Source organism: Cibotium barometz, chromosome 49 (genome assembly GCF_041138505.1).
Source record: "Cibotium barometz isolate CiBa-2024 chromosome 49, ASM4113850v1, whole genome shotgun sequence".
NCBI lineage: Eukaryota > Viridiplantae > Streptophyta > Polypodiopsida > Cyatheales > Cibotiaceae > Cibotium > Cibotium barometz.
In genome coordinates, this window is record NC_141094.1 from 29,520,623 (window position 1) to 29,535,817 (window position 15,195).

Here is a 15,195-nt window from a genome sequence, read left to right on the forward strand (position 1 = left end):
TGCTTTCCTTGCTAAAATCCATGCATCAATCTATTATCTTTGATCAAAACATTTGTAACCTTGAAAATCAACTCATTCAAATTATCTCTGCGAACCATTAATCTCTGAATTTGAAACAACTCACCCAAATCCTCTCTGTGAACCATAACCTCTGAATTTTTACCAAATTAATAGATCTATATTATCAACTACAAGTTTGAATTTAACTTTCAAACAGCATAACAACTCTAACGTAACTAGAGAGTGTTGGAAGAGAGCATGGATTTTCCGATTAAGGGTCAAGGTTTCAAATTAAGATTAGGATTTGACATAAACATCCACAAATTCCTAAGTAATGACATAATCAATTTGCAAGTAAATTAATTCTATCGAAAGACAAACTAATACGAGCTAAATCCATAGGAAATATGCTAATCTTGTATTAAGCGTGAGTTGTAAGACGCTTCTAGTGCTAGACTCTCAAAGGGATCACGAGCGCTAGATTCAAATGTCAAAATAGATGTAGGAAAGAAACACAGGAAAGCGTTGAAGTGAAATTTTTCTCAACTGATATTTTGAGAATCTGAACCCAAGAAAAAGTACTAGACATTATCAACTACTCCCGTAGGAAAGGACTGCCTAGAATGATAACTGGAATGCCTGGGGAATCCACCACTGATGAGACTGAGGTACAATGATTGTTACAGAAGTTTAGTGATCACCATAGAATATCCAAAATCATCAAAAAATTGGGGCTGGAAATGAGATAAGGAAATGGTTTTGGCACCTTATCTTAAATTGCATGGACATGTATGTGGATAAGGTTGCCAGTCATGGGCAAGATATTATTGAAGCAACCTATGTGACTGTAGGCAAGCAAGATATCCAAGATTAAATGGTCACCGTCATGTTTGTCTCCTATTTTCTAGCACTTTGAGGTTTATAACTTGCATATCCAGAAAACGATCAACTTCAAAAGCGCCAAGATAAGCTCATGGCCGAATGCGCAGAAGAAAAAGACGTGACAGAACCAAAAAGAGCAAGCTGACACCATTCCACATATAACACACCACCACAGACCTATGTGAGATAAGTGGATTTTGATCATGAAATGTTTGGAGGACTTCGCAAATAGACCCATATATAGCACATTAAATACCGTATCCACTTTCCAGCACTTTGTACGCCTTTGACCTCCCTCTTGGTGTTAAGTGACAAATCAAAACCGGTGGGTATCCAGTGGAGGGTTTGTAAATCTTTGACCTCATCATAGAAATGCACAGTACATCATAGAAAGGCACAGTTCAAATGCAATGTAGTGCCTTGATGCAACCATGTCAAAGCAAGTTCCAAAACTCTCTCTCTACACACGCACGCACGCATGCACGCGCAGTCTAGGACATATTATACCGACTTTCGTTTTTAACCTTATCTTGCCACAGCATTGCAAGAAAGACTCCACATGCGTTCTACAGTGCCGGCAATAAAAAGTAAATAAGCAAAGAGGCTTGACCTCATAGACACAAACTTAAACCAATTCATTACATAACAAACCCCTGCGCGCACACGCACCCCCAAAAAAGGAAAAACAGGAAGGAAAACAAAACAAAAACCATACACAGTCACCACAACTCCCCACCACTTCAAAAGAAACTTGAATCATAAAAGCAATACTCATAGCCAAAAATGTTTTCTTGCAGCAATTGCTCAGAATGTGCAGTTCAATGCAGTTCTTCAAGAACATTGCAACCTTAAGTCACAAGGCTCCAGATCTCTAAGAAGCCACATCCTTTGATGGCCTCATTACCTCTTCATCTAGGGTAGCTTCATGAACAGCATCGATTCCCAAAGTCTTCTCATCTTCAGATCCCGCAATTGCCAGCCCTTTTCCCAGATGCAATGGAGATCGCCTTGTCTGCCCGGTATTTCCGCCTTTAACCGTACCCTGGCTTTGATCTTGCCCTTGGCCTGGAGAGGTGGTGGCAATGACAATGACAGAAGAAGAGGTTGCAGCCTGTCCTGGGCCTGCATTAGAGACGTGAACATTCTGAGGTGACAATCCTTGATTAGTGTTCGGTGCCTTTTTGCTGTTAGAAAGGGCAGCTGAAGGCTGTGAGGCAGAATTTGCAGCCTGAGATTGCTGCTGCTGCTGGGCTCTTGGAGGGGGAGACTTAGGGCGAAGTGCCTCAATTTCTGGTGTTGTGCCTACCAAATGAGGTGCGTCTATGGGTGGGTTCCCACGGCCACCCTGCCACACTTTTCCATCTGTGTCCCCGACAAACTTGGAATACGTCTGCACACAAAACAGAGTAATGAGCTAGCAAACTAGGCCATCTTTTAGGGAAGTTCTTATGTGCTCACAAAAGTAAAACTTTGAAGATGTTTACCTGAGCATTGAAATTTGAGGACGTCAGATTTTTACCAACAGTGATCCAACCAGCACGAATATTATGATCTTCGCCAAAGAGCTCAAGCCGTCGCTGACCAAGAGCGAAGTGTTCCACAATATGATACAGCTCCTCTGGCTTTGCCGTGGACCCTGTCAACAGACGAAAGTCAAAGCAAATGCAGTAAGAGTATATATATACCAATAAGAGTATATATATACCAATGGAAAGGTCAGATAATCTATTTCCCAAACTTCACAAAAATCAAAGTGAGATCTTAACTCCACCTACTCACAAAGCTTCACATCATCAATTCAATCATGCATAGCTTAGACTCAGTAATATGATATCCCTACTCACATCATCAATGCCCAGGAGTAGGTGACAAATGCAGGTTCATGCATAAAGGTATGTCAAACAAATCTTCATAGATATACTATCAAACTGAGTTTCCATCACTTCTCCAAAAATTGTATGCACCAGCATGCCTTAGCATGCACGATAACTGAGATGGCTGTTACACTTGTGGGCCCTCACATTCTCCAGTGCAGCCCTTGATATGGTGGAAGACACAGTGAACCCATTGTTTACCAAGTCGATGAGGTTTCTCGCAAACGCAGAGGTGTTGCAGCTCTGCTATATGATAAGCCCTTTGCCTACACAGACCCTGCAGCTGTACTGATTAAAAACCTTGCTGATGGTAGTCAACAGTTATTCTATTTTTTTTGTGAACCTTTGAAACCCTAAGGTCTTGCTAAGGGTACCTTCACAAACACCTCTCAAGGGTTGCCTTAGACCCCTTTAACATGCCTATCACACCAGATAACACAAACAGGCAGTTAATTTATAGGGCTTATGGATTGTTCAAAGCTGAATAACAAAACTGTATGTTGAGTGATATTTTGCAGCTTTGGTAAACAGATTTAAATTGACCTAGCATATGGCTACCTAATATTCGCCTACAACTCATGGAAAATTTCAGTCCCAGAGGAGATAGCTGTCCTCCCTATCTGTTGACCCTTTGCAAGCCTATTGCTACTCCAATCGAGACAGGTTTGAAGTTGAGTCTTCATGATGCTGGAGATCACTTTGATGTCACACTCTATCACAGACAGTTGTTGGTTGCCTCATTTATGTATGCAATGACAAGGTGGAAGTCTGTCTACGTGGTCTCGGGCCACAATAGACTTGCGAATGTGCATTCACAAAATTTGGAACGTGCGTTGAGAATTGAGAACATGCATGGTGAGGTGAAGTGGTATCAGAGCCACATCAACCTTCTGCCCACTGCCGCCGCCTTTGATCTATGCATCGACAAGACCCTCGTTGCTTCCACTGCCTGTTCAATATTGGTGTCACCCAGCCGTTGCTCAGCATCGGTTGGTGTTCAAGTCAAGACCTTACCTTAGCCTTGCCGAAGCATGTGTCATTGGGCCTTGCCTTAGAGCTGCAATTGCAACTTCCCTATGTGGGTGCACTAGCTCGTCCATCACATCCTCACTCCATTGTCACACCAAAATGCTCCTTCCCGATGGGGAGAAGAGAGAGATCTTTGCGCCTAGATGGAGGCAAATAGAGATGGTCCTTTACCATGGTTCACGTATTGAACAGGTGTCCAACAAAAGCTTTGAAAACCATAACACCATTTGAGGCTTGGTATAGCCGAAAGCCAAAAGTGGATTATATGCATACATTTGGGTGTTTGGCATATGCACATGTGCCAGAATAACTCCAAACAAAGCTAGATGATAAAGCAATGAAATGCATTTTTGTGGGCTACAGCAATGAGAGCAAAGGATACCGTCTTTATAATCCGGCAACACACCGGATTTTTGTTAGTAGAGATGTGGTATTTGCTGAAAATTCAGTACAGTCCATGTACAGCTTGTATAAAAGTCATGATATAGGCATTCAGGACATGTTTGATGGGCTATTACCCATTGCAATTAGGGGGGATTTAGATCAGTCAGCCCCTACACAAGAAAATCCTCATGTAGAACATGTGGAACAGCCAGCAATTCAACGCCCTTCTATGGAAGAAGTTAAAGATCTTGTCAGGGAAGAGCAAACAGCCATAGACACAGCCAAGTCAGTGCCAAGATGGTTGCTCAAAACTTTGCAAGATAGCAAACTTGCAGCTCCACCACTGAGACAGGTAGAACAAGGGCTAGTTCCAGCCATGCATTGAATATGCATCATGGGAGTCTGCATTAGCCATGGGTGGTCTCTTTGATTCAAAAGAGCCTTCTTCTTATGAAGAAGCATAGAAGAATGAGCACTAGGTGCAAGCCATGCAGGATGAAATGTCTTCTATCATGAAGAACAATACTTGGGATCTTGTGGACTTGCCGAAAGGCAAGAATGTCATTAGAACAAATTGCGTGTACAAAGTCAAAAGAAAGTCTAATGGTACTACTGACAGGTACAAAGCTAGACTTGTGGCTAAAGGCTATTCTCAGAAAAGGGAATAGATTATGAGGAGACTTTTGCTCCTACTTCGAGAATGACTACAATCCGATCAGTGATTGCATTGGCTACACATAAAGGATAGAAAGTGCATCAATTGGACATCAAAACTGTATTCTTAAATGGGGATTTACAGAAGGGAGTATAAGTAAATCAACCCATTAGTTTTGTAGTTCCTGGTGAGGAACATAAAGTATGCAGGTTTCACAAAGCATTGCATGGGTTAAAGCAAGCTCCAAGAACTTGGTATGATAAAATACATGCTCATTTAACCAGCCAAAGTTATGTGAATAGTCCGGCTGAAAGCACATTGTATGTGAAGAAAACCGGTTTCGATATTCTCATAGTCATCTTGTATGTAGATGACATGCTCATAACAGGGACTAGCAAAGCACAAATTTCAGATTTCAAGGCTGATTTGAAAGCTGAATTTAATATGTCAGATTTGGGACCTTTACACTACTATCTCAACATACAGTTTATGCATAGAGATGATGGCATTGTTATGCAGCAAACTAAGTACATAAAAAGTTTGCTAAAAAGGTTTCACATGGATAAATGTAAGGCAATTTCTACTCCAGTAGAACCAGGTGTACAGCTTACTATGCATGATATTGGTGAGGCCGGCATTTACAGCCACGCAGTGAGATGTCTCATTTACTTGTGTAACACGAGGCCTAACATATCTTTTGGGGTGTCTTTGTTGAGCAAATTCATGCACAATCCACGCACAAAGCATTGGCAAGTAGTCAAACTCATTTTCTGTTATTTGCAGGATACCCTGGATCTTGGTTTGTTCTATCCCAGGGAGGCATCTTGCAGCTTTATGCATACAGTGATTCAGATTGGGCTGGTGATTATGATACCAGGCAATCCACCAGTGGGAATTGTTTTTTTCTTGGCAGTTCATGCATATCTTGGTTGAGCAAAAAGCAACCCACTGTTGCCACATCTACTTGCGAGACTGAGTACAAGGCAGTCTTCACAGCTACAGTAGATTGAGTATGGTTGAGGAGATTATTGGTTGATCTTTGTAAATGTCAGCAGACACCCACCACCATTCTCACTGATAGAGCCAGAGTGCTATGGCCGTGGCATGAAATCCCGTATTTCATGCACGTACAAAGCACATTGAGATTCATTATCACTATGTCAGAGAGAGGCTACATGCAGAGGAGATCAGTTTATCTTACTACCCTACACAGAATAATGTTGCAGATTTGTTCACCTCTAAAACACATATAGACCACATGTCAATCCAAGACAAGTGTGCACATGCACATCCACAGGGTGTTCAAGCGTCCTCGGCCCCATGGACAACTAAGGCAGTAATCTCAAGCATTGTCCACGCAAACAAAACAAGTCATCCGAATATCAAATTAAGATCATGCACACACATGAGTGCAACTAAACTGAAAGAAACACCCATCTGCTCAGTTGTATCAATTAGATAAAGTGTTCAAGGATCCAAATCCTTTTGGAATCTTCCCAAAACATAAATAGAGGTGAACACCAAGATAGCTAGTCTTGGGAGAACACACCATGTCAGGCTCCATATGCCATACATGAACTGTCATGTCAAGCTCCATATGCCACACATGTACAGTAGAAAAGAGAAGCAATGAGGAATTTTGTGACATCCCCCCCGGCTTCTACGCAGTTAACCACAACTAAAAAGCTTCTAGATAGGCCATCAGAAGTTCCGGATAATCCTAAAAATAATCTTCGTCCATCCATTTTGCGTCCATAGCCGAATAGTTTTTAAATTTCACAAGATACCTGAGTACAAGCTTGGCTCCCGCATGCTTACGCTCGTTGTGAAAAACTATCTGCTGAGGTTACAATACCTCCTCAAGCTCATCCACTTCTAGTGGATCTTCCAAAATTGGTTCCACAAGAGGTCACATAAGGCCTCAACAAGCTGACATGAAACGCATTATGTATTTTCCAATGATCGGGTAATACCAATCTATAAGCCACTCCATTTATCTTCTATAAAATCTGGTCCACAATACATGTTTGAAAGCTTAGGATATCGGCCTTCTTTACCTAGCCGCTTGTCCTGCTTTCTCGAACTTAACACCCAATCACCTTCCTTAAAAATTACCTCTTATGTGCTTGTCAGCTGTCTTTTTCTGCAGAGTTTGACATCTTTCTACGGCTGTCCGAACCTGTCCAAACGCAGTATCCAAATCTCTGACATACTCATCTGCTACAAAGATTTCATCGTTAGTTCGTAGAATAGGTGGTAACACCACCTTGCCATAAACTATCTCAAACGGAGCCTTATTAATTGAAGAATGCACAGTATTGTTGTATGCAAACTCAACCACGGGTAAGTATTTCTCCTGATCTGTTTTCTCCTAAGATACATAGCATCTTGAGCAAATCAAGCACGGCTGAATTTGTGATTTCACTCTGACCACCCGTTTGAGGATGATAAGTTGATGAAAAATTCAGCTTCGTATCACGGGCCGGTGATCTCACGGCACGTTCTGGGTCCGAGTTCCCACACAGGACCAAAAAATCCAGGCTAAAACTGAAAACAGAATACACTTGCTCAATGCTACATATGAAGACCTATAGCTCGTCTCAAAGAGGACGACGAGTCGGTCGTTTCAAATTCTAGAACTCTGAAAACGGACATCGTATGCGAGAGATATGACCAAAAACGTAACAAGCTGCCTTGCCAAAATAGGAAAAACTGTATCAAACCAATGAGAGATTTTAACCCACAAAATCGACGAGATTACAAATGGGGATCACAAATGTGATGAGAGAGAAGACTTACGGGTATCTGAGGCATGGGATCCCTTGACCACAAGCCGACATGTATCTAAACGTAGGTAGGAGAGGTCGGGCTAGGCCACATTACTCCACCTCAAGGTGCTCCCATATAGATGCAAACTATTCGGGACACCCAAGCTCACTCCAAGAGCACCATGTGAGGCCGGATAGGAATCCCAAGCCGCATATACACCCTGTTTTAGAGAGCTTTAAGTCCCTTTCAAGCAGTTACTCCTACACCAGATCTTCCCCAACAGGCTGGATGTTGTAAAATTGAAGAACCAGGTGGCATGCTAGTTGAAACATTTTGTTATCTGGCACCCATGTGCAATCCCTCATGGGACGGTGTTTCCATTTAACATAGAATTCCAACGTGCCACATTTGAACCGCGATTTCAAAATGAGTTCTAGCTCGAAAGGAGTAGCCGCGGGGTAGCACCATCCCGAAGCATAGGCATAAGGCGACCAAAGCGTGCATCCGGATAAAACCGCTTAAGCAAACTAATATGAAAGGCATTGTGAATATGCATGTTTGCTAGGAGTTCTATCTTGTAAGTAACGCCATTGAACGATTTTAGCACCCGGTATGAACCATAGAACCAATGGTTAAACTTAGCATAAGATTTGCAGGCAGGGCAATGTTTTGGGCACTGACAAGCACCAAATTGCCCTCACGAAACTCATCATGACGCCGCTTAGTATTGGCATGTTGTACATATCTGATCTTGCTCTTTTCCAAGTTCTGCTTTGCCACATGCATCCTCTTCTGCCAATTCTGTAAAAAATCATCTCCATCTGTATCTTCGGCATGTACATTTCCTGTTGCCAATGCTAAGGGCATAATAATCTCCTTACCGGTAGCCAATTCAAAGGGTGTGTAACCAGTAGCACTGTGAACCGAGTTGTTGTAGTGGAATTCAAGAATTTCTAAATAGTTTGCCTAATCTTTTTGATCAGCACAGACATAGCTGCGAATATAATCCTCAATTCCCTGATTGATTCTTTCAGTCTGTCCATGTGTATGTGGATAATATGCTGACGACATGCGCAACTGAGCATGGCTCCAAGCCTCAGAACAGGAATGATAGTACCTCTAATGAAACCCAGGGAGAAACTTCCGGGACGAGTTCAATTGGGTCAAGGTCGAGTGGACCTCTGGTACCGGCAACTCTGGAAGTAACTCATTCAACAGAAAGTTTGTGCTAGGGAGAGGGACGCCCTAATCAACAAATATGGGGAGATTTTCCAATGCTACAAGACGCCCTCTCCTGCCCCCTACATGGCCATGCAACCACTACACGGACAACCATTATGACAGTGAATGTCCCCGTTGACCCACCCAAAGTCGGGTTACCACTGTTCAAGCCCAAGGTCAAGATGACAATTACGAGTGGATGGATCGTATGAGGATCACAGAAATTGAGGATGCAGAACCTCATCTCGGTGGGGGATAGCCCACCGAGGATAAGGGCCGTGCAAGCAATACCATAGTGCATGGCAGCGCAACTATCAGCAGTGCAGAATGTATACTTTAAGGCCAGGGTAAATGAACATGAACAGAACATTATGTTGGACACATGAGCCACCCATAACTTCATCACCCCAGACTGTGCTAAGAAGTTGGGAGTGAGGGTGTGAGACTGCAACAAGCTTTCTGTGTCTTTTGCACAAGGGCAGGACAACAACGTAAGGATTACATATAATTGTTGCCATATATATAGGCAGTGATGTGTGTGAACACACTTAGGACCGCCGGGGCACTTTTTCCCTCCTTAGGAGGTTTTTTCCCCCGGCTTGTATATACGCCCATCATTCTAGGGCTAACTTATCTTTGTACATTGACACAATCTAATACACTAGTGTTGTGTGCATTCTTGCTTCTTCTTCTCCAAGCTTTGTGTGCTTTCCTGCAACCCTAATTCCAACAATTGGTATCAGAGCAGGCATCGGCTCTCCCAGGGCTACGCCGCTAGCACCCTCCGACTCACGTTCTCCGATTGAGGTGAGCTTTCACGAGCGCTTGTTGCAGGTCCCTATACTCTTGCAAGAAGTGCAGTCCAGGCAAAATAGGGCTAGGCAGCGTGCAGTTGATCAGGCATTTGTTGCTGCCCAGCAGAGAAGAAGTGGTAAGGCAGATGTCAAAGCGGATGCTTCTACAATAGCGGATGCTTTTACAAATGCAGATTCTGCAAATGTTGTGCAGGATACAGAATGGACGTTTAGCGTGTATTGCCAGTATGACCCATCTGTACATGATGCATATTTGGCAGTTTCTGTTGACTCTGATGTATGGTATTTTGACAGTGGTGCTACAAAGCACATTACCTCGCATCGTGATATGTTCACTTGTCTTGAGGCCGTCTCTAATGGGAATACTGTCACATGTGCCAATAATGCTTCTTACCCAGTGAGAAGGGCGTTGGTAAAATTATGCTTATTGCTGCAAATGGCAGCGCTTTCACACTTTCAGATGCTTTGTATGTGCCAGGGATAAAGAAGAATCTATTGTCTGTCTCTGCGCTTGCTAGACTTGGACTTGTAGTCAAATTTGTGGATAACAGATGTACTATTCATGATTTGACTTCTGGTGATACGATTATTGCATCTGGCACCTTGTTTCGTGGGCTGTATAGGCTCAATTCTTATGACAAGTGTGTGGAAGATTCAGCAAATGCAATTTCTGATAAAAAGGCAGTTTCAGATGCAAAACTATGGCATGCTCGTTTTGGTCATCTGAACTTGGCTAGTTTACTGCGTTCGCAGAAATTTGATATGGTTGCTTGATTGCCCCCTCTTGAGACACCATTAAAACATGTTTGTGAAGGCTGTATTTTGGGCAAAATGCAGCATTCTGCGTTTCCAAAGGATGGTTTTGTGCGGGCCACTCGCAAATTGCAATTTGTACATAGTGATGTATGTGGGCCTATGCAAACTCCGTCATTTGGTAAACACTTGTACTTCGTGACTTTCATTGATGATTACTCAAGGCATGCATGGGTATATCCACTGAAGGCAAAGTCCAAAGTGTTTTTGTGCTTCAAACAGTTTTTGCTTATGGTTGAAAATGTATCCAATTGTACTGTGGGCACCCTCCATTCTGATCGAGGGGGGGAGTACATGTCTAAAGAGTTTGATGCATTTCTGGCTAGTCGTGGGATAAAACACCAATGTACAGTGCCATATACCCCTCAGCAAAATGATATTACTGAGAGGAAAAACAGGTCACTTATCGAGATGGCACGATGTATGGTCAAGAGCCAAGCTTTGCCACATGCGTTTTGGCTTGAGGCTGTCATGTGTGCTGCATGTGTACTCAACAGGTGTCCCACTAAGGCCTTGCAGTCTGTTACTCCATACGAAGCTTGGCATGGCAGGAAGCCTTCTATTGGTCACTTGCGTGTCTTTGGTTGCTTAGCCTATGCTTTAGTGCCTGTGCAACAACGTAGAAAATTGGATGATAAGGCTGTCAAATACATTTTTGTTGGTTACAGTGCTGACAGCAAGGGTTACAGATTGTATCATCCGCAGTCAAAGCGTATCTTGATTAGTCGAGATGTTGTTTTTGTGGAAGATGCTGTGCAGCCTTTGTTATCATGTACCAAAGAGACAGGTGTGAGCTCACGGGATGTATTTGATACGTTGTTGCCTCTGTTTACAGGTGGGAATTCAAATGTAAGTCCTAATGAGACAAATATTCAGCTTATGCAGATTTCAAACGACATCATAGATCAGCCTATTTCTGATGCAGATTTACAGGATGTAATTTATGAGGATAGGGCTGAAAATGAGCAGGCTAGAGGTATGCCTAAATGGCTGGTCCAAATCTTGCGTGATAGTAAAATTGATGCACCTATTTCTAGTCGTACTCGTTCAGGTTTTCAGCATGCCTCTTATGCATCAGATTGTTATGCTTTGGCTGTGTCTAGTATGTGTGAAGAGGAAGAATCTCTTTCATTTGATGAGGCACAAAAATCACAAAATTGGTTGGCTACAATGCAAAGTGAATATGATGCTATAATGAAGAATGGTACATGGTCTTTATGTGATTTGCCTATTGGTAAAAAGGTCATTGGATGTAAGTGGAACGAAGCCAGATGGCAGTGTTGATCGCTATAAGGCTAGACTTGTTGCAAAGGGTTATGCTCAAGAAAAGAGCATTGATTTTGATGAGACCTTTGCTCCCACTTGTCGTATGACTACCATTCGTAGCATTTGTGCATTGGTAGCTCATAATGGTTGGAATGTACATCAGTTGGACATAAAGACTGCGTTCTTGAATGGAGATTTGCATGAGGTGTATGTATCGCAGCCTCGTGGTTTTGTTCAAAGAGGGCAGGAAAACAAAGTGTGCAGGTTGAAAAAGACTTTGTATGGTTTAAAGCAAGCTCCACGAGCTTAGTATGAAAAGATACATGCATATTTGACTGCACATGGTTTTCAGAATAGTCCAACAGAAAGCACTTTGTATGTTAAACGTGTGGATGATGTACATCTAATCATTGCTCTCTATGTCGATGACATGCTGCTCACAGGACCAAATGAGAGTCATATTGCTGATTTTAAGGCTGATTTGAATGCCTCTTTTGAGATGTCAGATTTAGGACATTTGCATCATTATTTGAGGATACAATTTAAGCAGTGTGATGGAGGTATTGCTTTGTGTCAGACAAAGTATATTGAGACATTGTTGCGGAGATTTGGCCTTGAAGACAGCAAGCCTATTGCTACTCCAATGGAGACAGGTTTGAAGTTGAGTCTTCATGATGCTGGAGATCACTTTGATGTCACACTCTATCAGACAGCTATTGGTTGCCTCATTTATGTATGCATTACGAGGCCGTTTGCAGTCTCACAGGTGAGCAGGTTTATGCATAGCCCAGGGTCTCAGCATTGAAAGGCAGTTAAACGCATCTTTCGCTACTTCAGTGGCACCATACATCTTGGGTTGTTTTATCCCAAGGGGGGATCGTTGCCGCCAGATTTACATGCTTTTTCGGACTCAGATTGGGCTGGTTGCTATGACACAAGAGTGTCCACAAGTGGTTTTTGTTTCATGCTCGGTAGCTCATGCATATCTTGGTTGAGCAAGAAGCAACCTACTGTGGCCACTTCTAGTTGTGAAGCTGAGTACAGGGCAGCTTTCACAGCTACGGTTGAGTGTGTGTGGCTCAGACGGCTTATGGCTGACTTGGGTGTTGGATAGGAGTCTGCCACCTCTATCTACACTGACAGTCAAAGCGCATTGGCAGTTGCGAGAAACCCAGTTTTCATGCTCGCACAGAGCACATTGAGGTGCATTATCACTATGTCAGGGAGAGACTCTCAGCAGGAGAGATCAGCTCGGCATATGTGCCAACACACGACAACCTCGCCGATCTTTTCACAAAGGCGCTTCCTCGTGAGAAGTTTGAAGCTTTCCGCAAAGCTTTGGGCTTGCTCCCCTTTGTGGACTGATCTACTTCGAGCATGGCACTTCCCTATACATGAGTGTCAGCTCTCGTTCACACCATCACTCCCAGGGGGGATTTGTTGCCATATATATAGGCAGTGATGTGTGTGAACACACTTAGGACCGCCGGGGTACTTTTTCCCTCCTTAGGAGGTTTTTTTCCCCGGCTTGTATATACACCCATCATTCTAGGGCTAACTTATCTTTGTACATTGACACAATCTAATACACTAGTGTTATGTGCATTCTTACTTCTTCTTCTCTCCAAGCTTTGTGTGCTTTCCTGCAACCCTAATTCCAACAATAATGTATTGGTGCAAACGGGCGAATGGAAAGCCCGATTGGATTTATAGTTGTGCCCATGGATGCCTTTGAAGTGATTGTAGGACTCACTTGGATAGACAGATACCTCACTGCCTTTATGGAAAAAGGCGTGAATACAATGATATTGGAGACAGGAGTCAACGTGCCATGCATTCGACCTCAAGTGGGAGGTAAGCTAGTGGATGCCAACAATGGAAGCAAGATCAAGAACACTCTTATGCATACATTGGGGTCTAGTAAAGCCTAGGAAGCGACAGCAAGTCGCGGTAAGACGCCAGAGTGGTGTAGTGTCAAACAAGCAAAAAGGGCAGCCAAGCAAGGTTGTCAAATTCATTTGGATGTATTGCCTGAGAAGTTGCCACCATGGCTACTACCTAAACGGTCGGTGGACCACAAAATTGAACTCACACCGGGGCATAGCCCTCCGGCTAAGACTCCATATAGAATGGATGCTACGAAGCTCAAGGAGCTTAAGGTACAGCTAAGTGTACTGGTGGCCGAGAATGGAATGATTAGATCCAACAAGTTGCCTTATGCTGCACCTGTGTTGTTCATGACAAAGAAGGACGAATCAGCCAGGCTATGCACTAATTATAGGGCCCTCAACAAAATCACCATTAAGAATCGCTACCCCGTTCCAGTTATGGAAGAGCTATTGGACCAACTGGCAGGAACAAAGTACTTCAGTCGGATCGACTTACGATCCGGATACCATCAGATTAGAATGGCAGAGGATGATATTGAGAAAATGGCATTCCGCACAAGGTACGGGAGCTACGAATGGTTGGTGTTACCTTTTGGGCTAACTAACGCCCTGGCCACCTTTTGTACTATGTTGAACGACATATTTAAGGAATACCTAGATGAGTTCCTGATCATATATATTGACGACTTACTCATATATAGCAAAACTCTGAAAGAACACAAGGAGCATTTAAGCAAGGTGTTGCACTTGTTACGCCAGCATAAGTTATATGCCAAACCTGAGAAGTGCGAGTTTGCAGTGACGGAAGTAGAATTCTTGGGTTTTGTTGTCAACCAGAAAGGGGTGCAAGTGGACCCCAAGAAGATAGAGGCAGTGGTGAAGTGGAGTGCACCCCGCACTGTGTGGGAAGTTCGCGAGTTTGTGGGATTCACACAATTCTGCCGCAAGTTTGTCAAGGACTTCAGTAAAATCATTGCACCACTTACTGATATAACGAAAGGTATCAAACCTTTCCGATGGGCTGATATAGAAAGCAGTGCCTTTGAGAAAATGAAAGTGGCAATGTGCTGCACACCAGTACTTAAACTCCCAGAGTTCAACAAGGAGTTCGAGATACATACAGATGTGTCGGATGGGACCCTAGGAGGAGTATTATTACAAGACGGACACCCCGTCGCCTATGAATCACGAAAATTCAGTGATGTAGAACGTTGTTGGACCACGCATGAAAAGGAAATGCAGGCTGTGGTTCACTGTCTCAAGAAGTGGCGTCACTATGTGCAAGATAAACACACTAAAGTTTTCACAAACAATCTATCATTAAAGTATTTTCAGACACAACCAAAATTGTCACCAAAGCAAGGCAGATAACAGGATTTCATAGTAGAGTTTGATGTTGACATTATTCATGAGCCAGGGAAACAGAACTTGATGCCTCACGCCTTGAGCCGCATACCACAACTCAATGCAGTCAGCGTTACAATTGGTGTACTCTTGGACAGAATCAGGGACGCTCAAAAACATGATGCAGCAGGCATCAGAATGGCAACAGATTTGTAAAATGGTACATCAACAGTAGGCTTGTTCGACTTCAAGGA

General features: G+C 43.1%; 1 protein-coding gene across 3 annotated transcripts in view; it reads right to left on the reverse strand.

Annotated features, from left to right (window-relative positions):
- Positions 1 to 1,633: 1,633 nt before the first annotated feature.
- The window catches only part of LOC147610473 (uncharacterized), a 74,967-nt gene continuing 61,405 nt past the window's right edge, over positions 1,634 to 15,195 (reverse strand). For all 3 annotated transcript variants that reach the window (XM_086786213.1, XM_086786215.1, XM_086786214.1), the window contains 2 exons: positions 2,367 to 2,518; positions 1,634 to 2,272 (listed from right to left, as the gene is read on the reverse strand). In XM_086786213.1, the coding sequence (XP_086642339.1) occupies positions 1,754 to 2,272; positions 2,367 to 2,518 (671 nt within the window). In that variant the 3' untranslated portion in view covers positions 1,634 to 1,753. The remainder of the gene's footprint in view (positions 2,273 to 2,366; positions 2,519 to 15,195) is intronic.